Consider the following 20,495-nt stretch of genomic DNA (forward strand, 5'->3'; position numbering starts at 1 on the left):
TCATTTGTTACTCTAGCTACTTGCCGGGTTCAGTCCTTTGTTTTTTTTAATCAGATTGTCATAACGATCCCCGTGAGGATACGCAAATGAAAGAGCAAAAGTTCCCTCACGTTCTTATTCGTGGCGGAAAAAAGCACAAAAATAGATAGTGTTTGAAAACATCATCTGACAAAAGAAATATTTAAAAACACAGTGTTCCTGTTCCTGACTAAGTGGAGAGTGGAGACTTTATTGTTGGAGAAAAGCGTAGGCTCTGATTAATTGCTTCTGCAATGAAGCTAACATGATTTGAATACTTTTTTGGAGTGCAAAATGAGTTCTTTGATTACTAGATGTTCTTCATAATGAGGCTTCAAATACACAGGCAAGTTTTTCGCTGTTATAAAGCCACTGCAGTCATAATCTCTCCACGTGGTGTTGTTATGCAGATCACTGAACAGACGGGTGCGGGACACGCTTTGTACCTATAGAACATATACAGCCGCGGAAAAAATTAAGAGACCACTTCAAAATGATCAGTTTCTCTGGTGTGTTAAAGTCAAATGAACATTTTTGTTTTATTCTATAAGCTACTGACAACATTCCTACCAAATTTCAAATACAAATATTGTCATTTAGAGCATTTATTTGCAGAAAAATGAAAATTGGTCAAAATAGCAAAAAATATGTCATCTTCTAAGTTCATCTTCTCTGATTAGTTCAATTATCAGCTTTGCTCAACACATGGTCGTTTGATGGTTAGACGGAGACCTGTAAAGGCCTACAAGCCACAGTGTCTTGCACCAACTGTGAAATATGGTGGAGGATCGGTGATGATCTGGGGGTGCTTCAGCAAGGCTGGAATCGGGCAGATCTGTCTTTGTGAAGGACGCATGAATCAGGCCAGGTTCAAAGTTGTCCTGGAAGAAAACATACTTCCTTTTGCTCCGACAATGTTCCCCAACTCTGAGGAGTGTTTTTTTCCAGCAGGACAATGCTCCATGCCACACAGCCAGGTCAGTGAAGGTGTGGATGAAGGACCACCACATCAGGACCCTGTCATGGACCCATTCTCCAGACCTGAATCCCATTAAAAACCTGTAGAATGTGATCAAGAGGAAGATGGAAGGTCACAAGCCATCAAACAAAGCGGAGCTGCTTGAATTTTTGGGCCAGGAGTAGTATAAAGTCACCCAACCTCAAAGTGAAAGACTGGTGGAGAGCATACCAAGACACATGAAATCTGTGATTGTAAATCAAGGTTATTCCACCAAAAATTGATTTGTGAACTCTTCCTAGGTTAAAACAGTAGTATTGTGAATAGGAACTTGTTTTCTTTGCATTATTCGAGATCTGAAAACACTGCATATTTTTTGCTATTGACCAATTGTCATTTTTCTGCAAATAAATGCTCTTAATGACAATATTTTTATTTGGTAGGAATGTTGTCAGTAGTTTATAGAAAAAAAACATTTTACTTTAACACATACTAATAAATAGTAAAACCAGAGAAACTGATCATTTTGAAGTGGTCTCTTAATTTTTTCCACGGCTGTACATGAGCACAACAAAGAGCTAATCTTTGAGGGCCGCAAGTAGGAACATTATACGTATATGTATATATTGTTTTGTTTTAAGCAGTTTAACAGGGTAACTGAAGACATTGCCGTTTAAATTAGGTCAACCTGCGACACCAAGGGGTAAGAGAGTTCAGGGGGAATGATCATAGCCAGCAGCTTCGCCTTTACTGGAGAAGTCCTCATCCATCTCATATGCTCACCGAGTCCATCTCATATGCTCACTGGGTGCGAGTCACTGAGCTTCAGCCAAACACTCATCCCGCCAGCCACCTATGCTACAGGCAGTGTGTCGTTATCCTGCCATGAAATATCCTATAATACAAATATGTTTCATGTGTGGATTTGAGGCAAATCCCAAACTGAGGTAACAGCAGCTTGTTAACGGTATCTCACAAAGCATAGGAGTGGGGCTGCTCTTAGAGTGTATTTCCTGTTAATGCCGCCTAGAGATGCTGCCTGGTCGTTGGTTGGATAGGATCGGCAGGCGGCAGTTCGGCTTGTGAGTGTAGTCCCTTGCTTACAGCTGTATGTGTGCCCTGGGTCTCAGAGCGGTGTGAGTGTGTGTGTGTGTGAGTATTACTCAAGCGCTACTGAGAGCGGAGACAAGCCTCAGAGGCTTGCATTTTTCATGTGCTCCTTGGAAACTTCGGAATCTGCATCATAATTTTTCACCTCGCATGCTCGAAGAGATGTAGGTGAAATCTTCCCTACAGTCGGGTGAAAAACCAAAGACAGGTGGAGACAGACAAACAGCATCTGTTGTATCTGTAAATGGCATTTGAGAAATGTGTAGGCGGTGGCTGAGGTAGTGGAGAGGAGAGGAGTGCAGATGCTTTCTGATGTGTATCCTAGAGGGCTTTGATGTCCATGCCATCTCTGGCGGGATTAAGCTACAACAAAGCAGCTGGGAGGAACATGAACATGTAAGAGATCTTCAATATTCTTCAAAATCCATCAATGGAAATACGGTTCTCAAGAGGTAACGGCGCAATTTGATTGAAAAAGAGAGAACATGGCCTAATAAAACTGTTTACATCAATCTCTGAGACAGTCTCTCTGTGTTGGGCAGCATATGTGGCTGTGGTGTCACGTTTGGCAGCAATGTACTGAATAGGCAAACAGCAAGGTTTCAGTTTTCAATTTGTTCAAGAGGGACAGTGTACATTAATAAACATTAAAATGTAAATGCACCCAATTATAGCCAAAAGGCTAGTTTCCATTGGCAGTCCCCCTGCCAGAGTGAAAAAGGCTAAATAACTTGAAAAAAGGCATTAATGTATATATCAAACAGAACATTGACAAAAGAATCTCAAATAAAATACAAATAAAATCCCAATATACAAGTTCTATATATTATATGAGAGTATTCTGGATACTACAAAGCATTCTTGCCTGTTCATTTGTGCACATAAAAGTATTTTGTAGTTTGTAGAAAGCAGGTTTTCAAAAGTCACAAATGCAGTGTAAAGGAATAACACGGACATGAACTGCCGATCTTCCTATTCATCTGAAGTGGTCTTTGAAAAGGGGTGATAGCCGCGGAGTAGTTCTCCATTGAACTGCCTGCACTAGTGTGAGCAGGTGCACTAGCCTTTCTTCAGCATGCACACAACGCCCTCTCCTGGTGGCAAGCACACCATGGGTGGTAATAATAATAATAATAATTAATTTTATTTTGAACGCACTTTTCATTCCAAAGAATCTCAGAGTGCCTACATATTAGAAATGAACTATGATAATACAATAACATTTAAAAAAAAAAAAAAAAAAAAAAAATTGTTAACATAAGCATAACAGAAAAGATTTAACACAAGGCCAGAAATGCCTTCCTGAATAAAACAGTTTTAAGTCCAGCTTTAAAGGAGTCCAGCGTCTGCGTTGCCCTTAGGTGGTCAGGGAGGCTGTTCCATAAGTGTGGCGCTGCCGAGCAAAAGGCCCGGTCGGTGGTGTTGGAGGTTTGGAGTGCAACAATTTGAGCTTAAAGTGTGTTCAAAGGGGATAACAGTAAAACAGTAAAACAGTGTAAAAAGCACTTCCCCCCCAGAAGAGAGCGTAAAAGAAGACAGATTTTAACCAATTTTCTTTTACAGAGATGCAGGTGTATTTTAGAACAACACTGTGCTCTGAAGGCCTCGGTCAGGGGGAAAATCACACTTTAGAGGTGGTGTAATGGTTCCCAGACCTACTCGTGGAATTATTTTTACACGAGCCCGGATAATGTTCAGGGCCAACAACCATGGGAAAGAGTTATTATCCAGTTCAGCTTTTTTCGTCGCCAATTTCCTCTTCTCAGCACACTAAATGGGCTCTCTTTGGGACAAAAGTATGACTTCCAAAATAAAAAAGCAACACTTTTTGAAGCTCGAGTGTGAAGCATTACAGAAACCGCTTACGGCTATTGTGCCCTTATCAACAGTTTTACATATGGAAAGTCGTTCAAGATGAATGGGACTTGGCTCTAAGTTTAATGCGGGGGGAAATGTCAGAGTAAAAAACTCTGTCGACCTCTCTCTCTCTCTCTCTCTCTCAACAAACAAGCGCCATTTCCATATTTCATCAGTCGGAGGTGTACTCACTGTGTCGGCTCGCATTATTACCTTTTATGTCGGCGCCTTTTGAAGAGACGCTGCGATGCCGCTGACACCCGCTTCATAATGAGCGAATGCTAATGTGTGCACTCAAATGTAAGCTGATCCCAGAGGATGAGTAGGAGTGCTGGATGGGTGAAATGAAGAGTTCTCATAAAGGTTACAGAGATATTTTATCTTAATTCACACACACAAAACACTCAGGGTCAGCTGAGCCCCACTAAATAAGAGAGGTGAACTATACATATTTCATCCTGATAAATACCTTGTGGGTTGTTTTCAGAGAGGGGATGTGTTGCAATGTGGCAATAACGAAGTAGAAACTCATTAAAACACATTTAATAGGATCAGATACCGAGGAAACCATTATGCAACTCTACTTGGCACTGCGGATTGAAATGTGAAATGATTCAAGTTCCTCTTTCAAACCATAAAATCTAGTCTACTCAAACTTCACAACTGGACTTACCATGACATACAGATAAACATGACATACAGATTCATAGCTGGATGAGATGCTTATGATGTGTCAGAGTATGCAAAATCTCACCTTAAACTAAAGTGGCATTATGTGGGAATTGTTCTTCAGGGTTAGGGTTAGGATAAGCAGTTTTACCTTAAAATAACAGCTTAAAAAATGGGGGCGCTACAATGACATATAATATGGAGAATCGCTCCGTACCATAGCCATAGCAGGGTCCGTATGCATATTACTGCGTTATGTAGGTTTGGCTGAAGCCGCCCTGTTTCTACTGTCTGCCGAACTAGTAAGCAGCCTATATACCGTCTTGCTTTGTCATGTGTTGCACTTGCTTGGTGTTTGACTGTGTTAGGACAGTTGTTGACTAACTAGTTTGTCATAGTGTCAAAGTAGGCACATTTCAAGAGGTTTCGCTAGTTTTAGCCGCTAGCATCTCGTTAGCGATAAGCAATTGTTCCGTTATGCTGCTTTAACTGTGTCAAATCCCCCCATGTCAAAACATGCATGATTGGAATATCTAACTTGGCATAACGACCCAGTCAGGTGCAGAGCCTGCCTTTCCTGCAGATAGGTCTGTATTATCAGAGTCAGTGGAACAGTGGGGGTTCCATTTCCACACACACCTTCCTGTCCTTGATAGGCTAATAAGAAAAACCTGCTTTCTCACTTATAGTAGGCCATTTTTAGGCTGCAGCTGTGCTAATTAGGTCATGTTTAGGGAAGGTTGTGTGGAGGAAAATAAAATCAAAGATCCACTAATTCAAAGTATTGTGTCCATCTGTAAGTGCATGTGTGCTTTCTTCATTTTTCTGCAAACATAATAAACAAAACAGAATTGGGAACGCTCCATCCATGTCCTCGAGACGGTGTAAATGGAGCCTCTGCAGCAGTGGTGAAGTCCAGGGTATACGCAGGTATACGGAGTAGCCTATACCCAATTATTTTTCAGTCAGCATTGAGTATACCCACTTCTCAAAACAGGGTGTTTATCATGTGCAGTATGGGCTGCTTAAAAAAATTAAGAGTATAACCACTTCTCCAGGGACCACTACACCACTGCTCGGCAGCATGTTCACGACATACTTTCAAGGGTTTGCAGAGTGACAGGAGAATTAAAGGATGTCTGCTGTGCGAGGTGACTTAATCCAACATACTGCAATAAACAAGTTTACTACACACACACACAATCGTTGTGTGGTCATGTTTGTATTGAGCAGCATGTCAGTTTTCACAAGTTAGGATCAGAATGCTATGCTAACATAACCAAAACATTGTTGCATCTTAGTAAATGCACCAAAGTGTCTGTTCCACGCAATTTTGCTCCCAGTAAATAGCAGATGGGTTTGATTGGAGCATTGACTATTTAACTATATCAGTGACATAATGCTAAATTTACTCTCATAAAAGGTCGACGAGAGAAGCTGTGTAGATCTATTAGCGAATTAGAGGCTGTCATTATTATTCTGAAAAGCAACATGACTGGTAATGTATGGTCTTCTGCAGCAGCTTAGTTTATAGGCTACTAAAGTAGAATTAACAGCAAAGCTTTAGTCGACAATTCATAAATTTATAATCGACCGGTTAATGGTACATTTAGATCGATCCAGGAGTCTGCATGCTTTCTGTGATGCATACTACTATTGTAATCAAACCTTTAATGTTAAAGCAGGTTTCCGATTCATATTGGTGAATCATTCCACTCCTAGCTCTTTAGGAAGCTGGCTTCGCCACAGCATTAAACTGATGTTAGTTATACCTCACACAGATGCAGTACCTTACATGCAAGCTAATCAAACCTTTCTCTAACCTGGTACCATTTTCCTAGATCACATACGTATACAGTACATACTTCAAATTGGCCTTAAACATATTCACACACACAGATGGAAAACTCATAGTTCCCGCTCCACACACTCCTTTGTTTGACCTCACCCTGTTCACGGCCGTACGGACACATGCACGCATATGGAAACAAAACAAAGAAACACACACACACACACACATACTCTCTGTCACGTACCAGATATGTGCATACTCAAGCATGCATGCTTGCTCACACTAACACTGTCTCTCTTACACACACACACACACACACACACACCTCTTTCATTTGATAGTTAAGATACTTCTAGTTGGATACATAGTGTGTTTTAGTTTTGGGTCTATTTAATCTTGCACTAGAGTGAATGCTGCCATCTCTATAATTCATACCTCCAATGATCTTTGACCTTTACATATCTGGCCATTTTAGTTGTTGTTGTTATTTCATTATTAATCAGAGTTCCAAATTGTATATCTTATGAGACTGATTTGTGACTGGTCTTTTATTTTGACCACAATGCTAGGTAGCACACCATGTGTTCAACTTAATTGATCTGCTGTCGAATAGTTTATACCTGTCCAGTCGGGTGAGATCACCAACATTGTATTGGTGCTGTTGTCAGGATAATACCAACATTATCTTGGTGGCACTCGTAAGGAAAGTATTAACATGTAGGCCTATCCACTGCACACACATTCATGTCAATATGCCCATCCACAAAGCCTGTGAGCATGAATTGGTGCACTCTGTGTGAAGCTGCTAATAGGCATAATAAAACATACTGCCAAGATTGCCAATATTTGAAGGAAACAAAGCTGTGCTGTTTATGCCAACCAGTTGAGCCTGATCATTCTACTAAAAACACTCCATTGGAATGGGCTAGCTTATTTGACTTTTTATTTAATAAAATTAACAGGAAATAGAAAAAGATTTGTCTGTCTGACAAAATATTTTGCTGACTAACAAAACCTCGTGGTCAGTCTCACATGAATCCCATGTTGCTTTTAGTTTCCCATCTTTGCTTTGCTTCAAAACCCCAAACAACACTCTGCTTTCTTTTCTGGGCTGCCTTGGAAGCCTCCATCTCCTGTTTAGCTTGCACAAAGTCACGGCAATCAACTGCGTTCTTGATTTTTACACCCAACTCTCGAGTAGCCAGTGTGTCACTCAGCTCCACTGCCTTGTCAAATTCCCCTTCAGCAATAGCCCTGTCAATAGTCTTTTGTAGTCCAGATTGACAAGGGCGCTTGCTACAGGCCGGGGGCTCAAATCTGTCATTAAGGCCAAAATACTGCTTCAATCCATCCAGATGTTTCTCTGGCGCATTCACTTCCTCCGCCTTTTTAGACTCTTTGTTCAGAGTTTCAGGGTCAGACCGTTTTCTTTTATTCGGCCTGTGCTTTCTTTTTCGCTTTGTTGGTGGTAACTCTCGGCTCTGGTCGTCCTTTCGCTTCTGAAGGTGTTTGAACTTTTTCCACATCTCCTTAGAGACCCCAGGTAAGCATTCATCTGAGGAATGACCGTCCCCAACACTGTCAACAAACGGAAGAGCTTCAACCTGCGTGACTAAAGTTTCACTGGATAAAACTGCGATAGCATCATCTTTAGATTCTCTTACACTTGCTTCAGTGGCATCGCGGTCTCCTTCACACACACCAGTTTCGCTATCGTCAGAACTAAGGTCTGCTTCCGACAGATCCTTTGGAAGAAGTCCGCTATACATTCTGAGCGGGGTTTTCCTGTTCTTCAATAATGTTTAATAAGACGAGACAGCAGCCTTCCATAACCATTGCCGTGTTTCCAAGCGAGGGCTCATAAATGATGACGTTGCCTCTGTCGTCGTGACGTATTTGTCAGGGGACGAGTATTCGGAAAAACAAGCGACAATGGTAAGTGAGCAAGCAATTTTCGCACCGCAGTTTGATTGTGTATCATAATCTTAATATTAAATGAATGGTTCAAGACTTTTTGTGTGTAATTTTGTCATACTGATACATTTTGAGGAGATGTGTAATTCATCCTGTAAATTAGTGGATCATTGTTATTTTATTAAGACTATCACAGCTTGCTAACGTTAGCTGGTAAACTAGCTGAAGACTAAATATAAAACGTTTTTAGTCAATGGTGGAAGTTTGTATCACATCTTAGTTAATTCGTGCGACATAGTATTAAGTGGGGGTGATTGTGCAGATATTTAAGGTTGATACGTTATCGGTGGCAGCGCAGTGATATTTTTAAGCACTTTCCCATGCTAGCCTACGTTAACAACTGATGGTTTGTCATCCCAGGTAGCTAGTTAGCTACTTCCATCGGCTTTAGTTGGTTAGCTAACTCAACTCCTAAGAATTAGCCATTGACAGCCTTGCGTGAAACGGTCTTTTAAAACGTAATGTAGTTTTTGCCATGAAATATTAATGATTGATTTGAAAATGTTCAGGGTTGTTTATGTGTCAACGATGACGTTACAGTCAAACGTAAAGAATGCGTCTGAACAGGGTTCACCTAGCCAGCCTGCTAACAGGCTGTTAGTCAGCATGACCTGGTATGCACTAGTGATGCGGTGGTCGACCCATAGCCCCAATCTTACCAGAAAATATTGCGGGTTCGGTCGGGCCGGGTCAGACAAGATACAAAGCGTTCCTACTAAGTTATATATAACTTGAAATGCCTATATATTTGGCTATGTACTATTCTACTAGTCAGATTAAGGCCTGCCTCTCTCAAACACACACGCACACCAGGGGCTATATTCCAAGTCCGTGGTTTGGTGACAACTACTTGTGGTAAACCTCCTTAAAGAAGAGCCCTATGGGTTAATTTATCCGGGTTTGTTACTAAAATTACGTACTTGGAATACACCCCAGAGGAACTGGTCACTGTTACATCGTGACTATCTTGTTTTGTTGGTCAGCAAGAATAAGATACCATCAGCGAGACTACGCAGAGATAATGTAGGCTAATATTTTGCTTTAGTTAACTGAAGCTCTGGTCTTTAATGAAGGGTTACATTTTGCTGTACAACAATAAAGAACATGATTTGGAACAAAATTGCTCGTATTTAAGCGATCACTGATGCGTTATGATGTTTGTTTTGTCTGAAACATAAGGAAACAATTGTCTTATTCCACGATATGGATGCAGTCACCTTAGTTATAATCAAAACTAAATTGTACTTGAAAATGTCTCTTCTTTGCACAGGGTCAAAACCAAAGTGGCGGCCATGGTCCCGGAGGGGGAAAGAAAGATGACAAAGTGAGTTTGAACTGTGTTGCTCATCTTTGTCAGTGTTTAAGAGACCTGTTCTCAAAATATGTGATTATTAAATCCAACAACGTACTGACATGTGTCCGGTTGAGATGCCACAATGCATTAACAGTCTATTCTCCTATGCATTGCTAGGATAAAAAGAAGAAATATGAGCCACCAATTCCCAGTAGAGTCGGGAAGAGGAAGAGGAAGTCAAAGGGACCCGATGCTGCTAGCAAATTGCCATTAGGTATGACACTGCAATGCCTTATGTTAGAATATGATGACTTGTAGATGATTGAAAAATAAAGTATTCATTCTTTCTGTGTTGATTGGTGATTGAGATGCACAGGGAATAACTAAATCATGTAGGCAGTAGTGGAGGGGTCTGTGTGTTTTTACAAGATTCACTGATTCTCTGAGAGTCCGCTTGGATCTGTTGCAATCTTTGACTGATCACTCCTGGGTGCTTACTAAGAATGGTGCCCTCTACTGTCTGTCCAGTGACCCCTCACACACAGTGTCGCCTGAAGCTCCTGAAGCAGGAGCGGATCAAAGACTACCTGTTGATGGAGGAGGAGTTCATCAGAAACCAGGAGCAGATGAAGCCTCTCGAGGAGAAGCAGGAGGTTTGGATTCTGAATCAAGTCATTTTGTCCTCTGTGTGTTGACTCCGTAGAAGTGGAATATCTTGGACTTAGACAAACACAATGCTTTCATTTCCTCACAGATGAATGCATCAATCATGTGTGCATTAGTGGGTTCAGTAGAACTTATATATTGGGATTTTATTTTACTTTATTTGGTCAATGTTATGTTTGATATGTATGTTAATGCCTTTTTTAAGTTGTTTAGCCATTTTCACTCTGGCAGGGGGACTGCCAATGGAAACTAGCCTTTTGGCTACAATTGGGTGCATTTACATTTTAATGTTTATTAATGTACACTGTCCCTCTTCATCAAATAAGCAAACTGAAACCAGGTCACCAGGTAAGCTGTTTAAAAACGGTCTGCCCAGCTAAACTGCTTTCTTTCTCGTTTCTCTTGGTTACAGGAAGAGAGGTCAAAGGTTGATGACCTGAGAGGGACCCCCATGTCAGTTGGAACCCTGGAGGAGATCATAGATGACAACCATGCCATCGTGTCCACATCCGTGGGCTCAGAGCACTATGTCAGCATCCTGTCATTTGTGGACAAAGACCTGCTAGAGCCAGGCTGCTCTGTACTTCTCAACCACAAGGTAACGTGGAACAAGATGACCTATAAGTAGCTTTGGTCTTGGACATGATTTTGTCAGGGAGATGTTAGCCAGAGTGATGCTATCGTGCATAACAGTAATCAATCTCTATCAGCCCAATCTGATGTAGAGGCATCACACGCACACGCACACGCACACGCACACGCACACGCACACGCACACGCACACACACACACACACACACACCATTTTCCCAATTCTGACTGTAAAAGGTTTGTTTTTTTCATTGTAAAGGTGCATGCAGTCATTGGTGTCCTGATGGACGACACTGACCCCCTGGTGACGGTGATGAAGGTGGAGAAGGCTCCACAGGAAACCTACGCAGACATTGGAGGTCTGGACGCTCAGATCCAGGAGATTAAGGTATAATGTATATTGTGTTGACTTTGTAGATTGAATGCCAAATTGATTTTTTACATTATTTTTGCCTTCAGGTAAGGTAGTGTTTCAAACATACATAGAACATCAACTCCGTACTTCACATTTGAGTGGAACATATGGTCCCTTTTCTTCAAAAAGTCAGCGACAAAAGCGTGGCTAGTCACGGTGGATATCTGATATGGCTAAATCTTGAAATCCTCGCCCACCTCTAAGGCTGTGTGTGTGTGTGTGTGTGTGTGTGTGTGTGTGTGTGTGTGTGTGTGTGTGTGTGTGTGTGTGTGTGTGTGTGTGTGTGTGTGTGTGTGTGTGTGTGTGTGTGTGTGTGTTGCTTCACAGGAATCTGTAGAGCTCCCCCTTACACACCCAGAGTATTATGAAGAGATGGGAATTAAGCCCCCCAAAGGAGTCATCCTGTACGGAGCTCCAGGGACAGGTAAGATATACACACACACTCTAATTTTTTTTTCGTGTACCTATTATCCCAAAGAATTGGATTTTTCGAACAGCATGCAATTCAGTCAGTGATTTTCTTTATGTTTGAAATGTAATTTGATGGTAACTTGTTAACCATATGATATAATACCCTTTATATCTTCAGGGGTTCAGACCCTGGGCTCTGGAAATAGTCTAGAGACAATTGTATTGTATTGGAGAGGTATAAATAAAAATCAAATTGAATATTTATTGCTTTTTAAGGTAAGACACTTTTGGCTAAAGCTGTGGCCAACCAAACGTCTGCCACGTTCCTGCGTGTCGTCGGGTCTGAACTCATCCAGAAGTACCTCGGCGACGGGCCCAAACTGGTCCGCGAGCTTTTCCGAGTGGCAGAGGAGCACGCTCCCTCCATCGTCTTCATCGACGAGATCGACGCTATTGGAACTAAGAGGTGGGGAGGAAACGTCATCACAGACGACGGCCCTTGCTAAATTCGATCATTTTACTGTGCCAAGAGCAGACACTGTTTTATTAGGATTCTTCTTTTGAGAGGGTTCATTTCTGTATTTGATTTATTTCTTGAACACGGAGGGCAAAGATCTATGCATTCGACCATTTATCACTTGCTATGTATGGTGCTTGAAGAAAAGAAGAAAAACAGTCTGTGTGTTATGATGGTGGATGTATTCTAATGGAAATGTTCCATGAGGTCATGTGATTCTGTAGCTTAGGTAGTGATGGGAGGAGAGATCACCATAGAAATGGTTTGAAGGGAAAGCAAGCTCTGATGATTTTAAATGTGTTTGAGAGGTGAGTCATTTCCTGTTGTGAGTCTTGACACGTTTCGCTGGCCTCTGTAGGTACGACTCCAACTCTGGTGGCGAGCGAGAGATCCAGAGGACCATGCTGGAACTTCTGAACCAGTTGGACGGCTTTGACTCCCGAGGTGATGTCAAGGTCATCATGGCCACCAACAGAATTGAGACACTGGACCCTGCCCTGATTCGACCAGGTAAGTGTTACATGTTATAACGCTACATGTTATAATGCATCTATACACCTATCTATAAATCATCTAAGTCAGTTAAGGAGCGCTTATAGACTGTTTATAGGATGGCCTGTTTACAAGATGTTTCAAATTCATCTTTTCATTGAGTGGAAATATGTCGTGTCACATTTGTATTGTAAGTTAATGCAGAGTATGTGGCTGCCTCAGACACGGCAAAGTAATCGTTTAGCAGCAGTTATTTGCATACTTGTAGTATAGCCTTGGGTTGTGTTGAAGATATACAGTCTCTTTTTCTATCGCTGTGACTGATGATTGACTGTTATTGTTTCTTCTCCTTGTTGCAAAGGTCGGATCGATCGTAAAATTGAGTTCCCGCTTCCGGATGAGAAAACTAAACGCAGAATCTTCCAGATCCACACCAGCCGCATGACGGTAGCTGGCGATGTGACCTTAGATGACCTCATTCTGGCCAAAGATGACCTTTCCGGAGCAGACATAAAGGTCACTAGAATGTCCTTTCCTTCCAGAAATCATGTTGAGGGGTATATTTTAAATCTAAACAGCCTGGCTGCTCACTGGATCGCTAGAGAATCACCCGGTAACTTAAATGCGCAACAAATCAGCAGTGAAGTGCCATCATCTGTCCATATTTCTCACACATTCACAAGCCTGTCGTCACATTGGGAGCAGCACTGTGAAAACCTTCAGACTTCTGACGGCTCCGCTCCTTTGAGAAAAAGTCTGGCACCATATCTGACAGATGGCTTCAATTATGTGGCAGATTTGTTTTGATGTGTGTGTGTGTGTTTTTTTTCTGTGTTTCTTTCTCACCCTGTCCTCCCACGACTCATGTTGTCTCCCCTCGTGTGTGTGTGTGTGTGTGTGTGTGTGTGTGTGTTTGTGTGTGTGTGTGTGTGTGTGTGTGTGTGTTTCAGGCTATTTGCACGGAGGCAGGGCTGATGGCACTGAGGGAGAGGAGGATGAAGGTGACGAACGAGGACTTCAAGAAGTCAAAGGAGAACGTGCTCTACAAGAAGCAGGAGGGGACGCCAGAGGGGCTGTACCTTTAAGCTCACTGTCAGTGTAATAATATTTTTTGTGTTTGATAACATTTGCTCTGAGACCTCTATAGCTGTCTGCCAGTCATTTCTCTCTGTACTTAAAAATAAATTTCAGAAACCGAATCTTGTGTATTTGTGGTGAAACTGTACACACCCTCACGAGATGCCTTTTGGAGTCACTGTGGTGGATTTTGAAGGTGTTCGTTACCTAAGATTTTATTTTATTGTACGTACAGTATATTTATTCATTTAAAACACAGCTTCTGAAGTCAGAGCGATAAGCTCAATTAACCAATCTACAGTCTGAATAACTTTAATCTTTGGTTTAGTCTTGTCTCAAGCTTAGTCTGGCAACTCTAGCTAGAACTCTACACATCACGATCACACAAGATGGTGTAATCTGAGCCATGTTTTAAATATACTGACTACATATTTTCAAATAAGCAGTCTGTCATTTAACCAGTCATAGTGAATTCAGCATTTGCATAACAGACTGATTATTTGAATCCATCCAAACAAGAGGTGAGCATAAACTTCAGACATAGTACCTCAAAGGAGTGACTGACCAAATCTGGTTATAAATGAACATGTATGCCCTCCCAGAAAGCAGATTACACTACATGCCCCAAATTCAGATACGAAATGGGTAAGGATTTACAACTGGATATTAATTCTGTCCATACAGATCAAAATGTCTAAGGTAGTTAAATTTCAATATAAAGATTCACGTAGCAGACCAGACGACACCATTTCAGTAACCAGGACATGTTGGTTCCTCATTAGGTTTTATTTGTAACATTCAAAAATTATTTTAACATACAAAAGTGAAATCATTATTTAAAACAAATTACTGATGTCAATAATTTTTGTAATTTTCTTCTATAAACTATACACACATACATTTTACACCGTCATAATGCTTCAAATTGTAACATTGCCAATCATTTTTGAGTCCAGTGATCCCACGATCCCCTCCACTTCAGTGCACAACTCCACAAGGTGTGTAGCTATGAGGTCCAAATCCATCAGCAGGATTTCCCCCCTCTATCTGAACGCTGTTACACTGTGGGAAGGGTTAGTCCTCCAAGAGGATCTCCACTTCCTCCATAGGCGCTCTAAGGCGAAGCTCCTTCTCCGTCATAAGGTCCAGGAATTCACTCACAGCATCTGGGAACAGCAGCACAGCATCCATGTACAACCCCTGCAGAGAGAGAGTCACACACACACACACACACACACACACACACACACACACACACACACACACACACGTCTCAGTATTGTGGACTGATGCAAGCTTTTAATCCAGAGGGGCTTTACCTCAACATGCATAATTTCATTTGCATATGACATGACATGGGTAATCCACATGTACCTTAGCCCAGGGGACGTTCTGAAGAGCTTTGTAGAAGATCCCTTTGGCCCTCTCCATGTTACCTTCTGAAGCCTGTTAGAATATAATCCCAACATGTCAAAATGCACCGAGAACCTTTCAACAGTGATTCACCTTTTCAGATGCAGACCAGCATTCTGTAGTTTCTGCCATCTCTCCTCAAAAAAAGACTCAGACTTCTGTTCTACTTTTCTTTTTCACCTTCTGATGCTGCCTTGATTTTGACACTTTAGCTTGTTGAGTAGTTTTCTCAGAGGTGCATCATTGGGAATACCAAACAACTTCAGCACAGCTAAGACTAAACATTACATTTACATTTAGCAGACGCTTGTGTCCAAAGCCACGTACAAGCGACATAAACTCATTTAAAGAGAGTTGCTTCTGTTAGCCTTGGTTGTGTTTCCTGATGTGACCTTACCGTGAACCTCAGGTACATCCTCCATAGCAGAGGACACTGGGCCCCCTCCACTTTAGCGGTGGCAGCCTCAAACAGGGACCGGATGCGGTTACTCAGTCCGTTTTCCGGTAAGGTGGTGAGGATGTCTGCATAGCCACCAGACCTACCATCAAAACAAAACATTTTAGTTTTTCACTTTGTATTTAAAATACCATGTACCTCAGAGACACAGAAATGGAAACGCATTAATTGAAATCCTAGATAAATAGAACTAGTGATAACTAGAAAATAAACAACAGGTGCTGAATGAATGACATCTAAGCACCTTGTTTCATAAGACCATCAGTCTCACCTCTGAACAGAGTCCAGGAGCTCTTTCCTCCCCTGCTCCGCCCATATGGCAAACAGGTGTGGCACCACACTCTGGCCATCCTTCATGACACTATAGAAAAACCTGCGTGCCCGTCCCGCGCTGTGGTACCGTGCCTCTGCCTGCAGGTAGAGGTGCCACAAGGGGGCGCTGGTGGGGAAGTGAGTGAGGGCTGAGGTGAGGGCTCCCCTGAGGTGGGCCAGAGGAAGCACGGAGGTGTTGGTGTGGTGGCGCAACAGCGCCGCTTGCTGGACAGCTAAGGCCTCACAATCTGCAGTAATGCTAATGCTATTAGCATTCGCACTGCTGCTATTAGCGTTAGCACTGGTGCTATTAGCATTAGCGCTGCTGCTATCTACACAGCTGTTCTGCAGAGTCATGCTAGCCTGCTGATCCAGCCTCTCCCTGGCCTGTCTGTATATAACGTTGGCAGCGTCCACACCCACAGTCAGATACTGGAAGAGAGAGTAGCAGCCCACAAGCCCTGCGACATGCTGGGCCTTCTTAGAGCGCCCGGTCTCAAGCCCAGCTAGGCAAGCTTCTACAGCCTGCTCGTAGGACTTCCTGGCTTTAAGGATGGCCACAGGAGCCACCTGGCCTGAGAAAGGGGTGTAGGTCGCCTCCTCAGCTAGTTTGGTCAAAATATGCACCGCAGGGGAAGTTGCAGGGCTAGTTCCTGCCAGGCTTCTTCCTTCTCCTGCCTGCCACGCCTCCTCCATCTCTAACTGTGCGTAGAGGAGGCACAGTTGGCAGAGGGCGGGGTCTTTGAGCCCGCGGGCCACGCCCAGGCCCAGCGCCGTGTCGAACACCTTGCGCGCCTCCTCGAGGTTTCCCAGCAGCCACTCCAGGTGGGCGTACTCCCGCCACAGGTCCAGGCGGCCGCGGTTTTCCGGCTCTTTCAGCAGCCGTTTGGCCAGACGCTTGCTGCGCTTGCCCTGGGTGCGCAGGCGCTTCTTGTTCCGGCTTCGCACCGACCTCAGCACCTGTCAGAGAGATGGTGGGAGGAGAGAAGATCACGAATGAGGAAGTAGAGTAGTCTTTGCCAGCTCCCCTTTGTCAAAATATCTATAAATGCTTGTGAGTGCTGGTGGTACCCATGAGTATGTACTGTATGTGTGAATATATTTTTCAGAATATCGGTCAAATTCCTATAACTCTTTTACATCTAGGTGCCGACAATTCCAGGACACAGTCATTTCTGACTTGGTGGGGTCTACTAAATGGCCAAATGTCATACTCATAGTACCCACAGAAGGGACACGATGCCATCAAACAGACCCCCTTTGTACCCTCACATATAAAGGGTGAGGTACTAAAAACTTCAGTGGGTAGACTGATTTCCACTGAAAATCCAATTTGATAGACTCCTGTAATTCAGAATCTCAAAAAATACAGTTGCATCACTCCAGGAGGCCGAAAAACAGACCAAGAAGGTGGTGGTGTGAAGATTTACATTTACATTACATTTAGTCATTTAGCAGACGCTTTTATCCAAAGTGACTTACAAGGATGTATACACATTTCTTACATTTACACTGATGGCACTCTGGGGTTCAGTGTCTTGCTCAAGGACACTTCGACAGGGAATCGAACTAGCAACCTTCTGACTACTAAGCGATTTCTCTACCTCCTGTACCACTTTCGAGATGGGGGTGTCACAGCAGGGGCGGTGTGAAGATGGGGGTGTCACAGCAGACTGCACTCACCTTCATCTTCTCGTACTGCAGCCAGCTCAGCGACAGCACAGCCCTGTCCTCGGCAGGAAGCTGCGGCGAGATCTGCAGGAGAACGTTCTGGACAAACTCCTCACCGGCCTTGCTCAGCCCCGCCTGCTTGCGGGGGACGCCCAGGACGCCCGTGTGACCCACGGCACTGACCCCCGGAGACGGGAGGTGGAACGAGGTCAGGGGTCGCTCGGGGTCCCGCTGGTCCTGCAGGAGGGAGAGGTCGTCCAGGAGCAGGCTCCTGAGGTGGGGAGAGGCGGGGGTGAGGACGGGGACGGGGAGCCCCAGGAAGTGGAGGAAGCTGCGGAGCAGACGCAGCTGCAGGTCGGGCCGGGTCACACGGATCATGGAGGGACCGATGTCATCAAAGAGAACCTGCGGAGTGAGAGTCAGGTGGCGTGAAGTCAACGCGAGTGTGTGTGTGTGTGTGTGTGTGTGTATGTGTGTGTGTGTGTGTGTATGTCATCAAAGAGCACCTGCGGAGTAAGAGTCAGGTGGCGTGAACTCAACGAGAGACACAGAGAGAAAGGATGGAGATGTGTGTATGTGCGGCACTAGTTTGGTACAAATGCTGGAGATAGTGAGTGAGTGAGTGTGTGTGTGTGTGTGTGTGTGTGTGTGTGTATATGTGTGTGTGTGTGTGTGTGTGTGTGTGTGTGAATGTATGTGTGTATGTGTGTGCGGCACTAGTTTGGTACAAATGCTGGAGATAGTGAGTGCGTGTGTGTGTGTGTGTGTGTGTGTGTGTGTGTGTGTGTGTGTGTGTGTGAGAAGGAGGAAGACAGAAAGAGACTATGAATTTGTACGCATGACCAGTACCTGTCTCTCAGGATCGTCGCAGTCTTCCTCTGATTGACCTTTGCTTTTGTCAGGTCTCCACGGCAACCAGTGGTTGGCCTCACGTGCCGTCTCCACGTCCAGCCAGATCCTCCACTTAGGCAGGGTCTTATCCTTCACTTCCTCATCATCACCCTCATCATCATCATCGTCATCTGGCAGTTCAATCGAGAGACGTCAGAAAAAATGTTTACATCTGGAGCCAAAATGTTAACTTCCATTAGTGTATTTTTAAATTGGTCTACAAGACTACAAGAAAATGGGGGCAATACTGCTAATAAAAAGATAACATAATAAGTTCCCAATTTGTGCCAATTTTAGTTAAAATAAAATGGTTTGGAAAACGAGTCTCTCTGGCCTACCTGGCTCACTGGGCACCACCCAGCCCCCCCTCTCCTGCTGCAGCATCCAGGCCTTCCAGCCCCGGGCCATCCTCTCCCCCACCCGCGGCTCCCCGCTGTCCCAGAAGGGCTCGAAGAACTCCACCTGAGGAACCAGGACAGAAGAACCACATATTAGATTCAGGTGTACTGTGATAATCATATGTCTTTACAAACCAAGTTTGTGTGGATAAAACACACACACACGTACACACGTACATACACACACACACACACACACACACACACACACACGTACATACACACACACACACACACACACACACACACACACACGCACACACACACGCCTCTATTCCACACCCACAAACACATGACTACATTTACATATAACTACATTTCACATCCTGAATTCATACGTGCTGCTAATTTTAACATGTATTGTTTCATGAGCTAGATGGTCTTCACTTGTACTTTGTCATAGGATCAATCAAGCAGCCCAGTTGACACACTGAAGAACAAAGCATCACAAACGGCCCCAGCTTTTCCGCTGGATGCCAGAGTGCCGCAAGATCCGTTGGAACGAGCGAATGTCGACAGTAACAGATGACATTTCCACACTTCCAATCACTTAGCGAGGTCCTGCCTAAGCACCGCGTCAGCTCAGAAGGGCCGCACTCCGCACCCCGCCATCTTAATGGCCTTTAATCTGACGCAGTCAGCACTTCTGAGCTCGGATCAAGGACAGCAGCAGCTTTCATGGTGCAGGAGGAGGAGAAGAATGGAAAACAATGGGGCAAGAGAGAATCACGGCCAACCAATCAGAATGGAGAGGGTGCATGTCATCCAGCCAATCACAGTGACAGCATTTCCTACATACTTTTACGGTGGCACATATAAGTTGTGTCCTAAATATGATGGGTGTTCAGATTTCAATGGGAAGCACGGGAGGCATACCTCTGAATAGACAACCTCACCTGGCTATAGAAGGGATATTGACAGCACACAAAAATAAACAACCTAAAATAAAATATTTTTAAAACATTTTTTTAAGGGTGTTAAAGGGCAAAGGACATGTGAATTTGCAGCCCGATAAAAACACAAAATGGTTTATAATGCACATTGACAAAAACTAGAACTAAATAACAAAACACAGTATGACAACGATAAGTGGTGTTGTGCTTTGTTTGCGCCTAATAAAGAAACCACTAGCCAATCAGCAGCTGAAGTGGGCTCATCTGGCAAACACACGCGAGTGCCACCTCAAACACACTAAATATGCACAGTCACACTTCTCATTAGACCGTTCAACAGAGAGAGGGAAGGAGAGAGAGAGCGAGAGAAAGGGAAGGAGAGAGAGAGACAAAGAGCGAGAGAGAGGGAAAGAGACAGAGAGAGAGAGAGAGAGGCCTTAAATGCTTGTCCTGTCGGGCTCATTATCGCGCAGCTTAACAGGTGCTCCTCATTCACCGGCACACGCCGACAAAAACAAGTGTCAACACACAGCGTCACAACATCCCCAGCTCATCATGGCGCACACACACACACACACACACACACACACACACACACACACACACACACACACACACA

General features: G+C 43.7%; 3 protein-coding genes across 3 annotated transcripts in view; 1 reads left to right on the forward strand and 2 right to left on the reverse strand.

Moving 5' to 3' along the window:
• Positions 1-7,396: 7,396 nt before the first annotated feature.
• On the reverse strand, positions 7,397-8,225 carry fam204a (family with sequence similarity 204 member A). Its single transcript, XM_080849609.1, has one exon. It carries the CDS (start codon positions 8,171-8,173, stop codon positions 7,433-7,435), a length of 741 nt encoding a protein of 246 aa, XP_080705735.1. The 5' UTR covers positions 8,174-8,225; the 3' UTR covers positions 7,397-7,432.
• An 84-nt stretch (positions 8,226-8,309) lies between these two features.
• LOC308374584 (26S proteasome regulatory subunit 4) lies at positions 8,310-13,963 on the forward strand. Its single transcript, XM_080850398.1, has 11 exons — positions 8,310-8,339; positions 9,649-9,702; positions 9,850-9,946; positions 10,201-10,325; positions 10,751-10,936; positions 11,189-11,317; positions 11,672-11,768; positions 12,032-12,221; positions 12,631-12,782; positions 13,126-13,280; positions 13,715-13,963. Exons 1-11 carry the CDS (start codon positions 8,337-8,339, stop codon positions 13,847-13,849), a joined length of 1,323 nt encoding a protein of 440 aa, XP_080706524.1. The 5' UTR covers positions 8,310-8,336; the 3' UTR covers positions 13,850-13,963.
• A 140-nt stretch (positions 13,964-14,103) lies between these two features.
• The window catches only part of nrde2 (NRDE-2, necessary for RNA interference, domain containing), a gene marked incomplete at its 5' end in the record, with an annotated part of 19,750 nt that continues 13,358 nt past the window's right edge, over positions 14,104-20,495 (reverse strand). Inside the window, 7 exons of the mRNA XM_080849780.1 lie at positions 14,104-15,041; positions 15,216-15,287; positions 15,652-15,793; positions 15,983-16,983; positions 17,707-18,099; positions 18,544-18,716; positions 18,924-19,047. Of these exons, the coding sequence (XP_080705906.1) occupies positions 14,916-15,041; positions 15,216-15,287; positions 15,652-15,793; positions 15,983-16,983; positions 17,707-18,099; positions 18,544-18,716; positions 18,924-19,047 (2,031 nt within the window). The 3' untranslated portion in view covers positions 14,104-14,915. The remainder of the gene's footprint in view (positions 15,042-15,215; positions 15,288-15,651; positions 15,794-15,982; positions 16,984-17,706; positions 18,100-18,543; positions 18,717-18,923; positions 19,048-20,495) is intronic.

This window comes from Sprattus sprattus, assembly GCF_963457725.1.
Source record: "Sprattus sprattus genome assembly, chromosome: 13".
In the NCBI taxonomy this organism is placed as follows: domain Eukaryota; kingdom Metazoa; phylum Chordata; class Actinopteri; order Clupeiformes; family Clupeidae; genus Sprattus; species Sprattus sprattus.

Excerpts from the sequence above, each read along its gene's own strand:
- LOC308374584 (XM_080850398.1), top strand. Across the intron at positions 10,326-10,750 it reads CTCTCGAGGAGAAGCAGGAG|GAAGAGAGGTCAAAGGTTGA; the intron begins GTTTGGATTCTG and ends TCTTGGTTACAG. Across the intron at positions 11,769-12,031 it reads GTACGGAGCTCCAGGGACAG|GTAAGACACTTTTGGCTAAA; the intron begins GTAAGATATACA and ends TTGCTTTTTAAG.
- fam204a (XM_080849609.1), bottom strand. The coding sequence starts at position 8,173 with ATGTATAGCGGACTTCTTCCAAAGGATCTGTCGGAAGCAGACCTTAGT.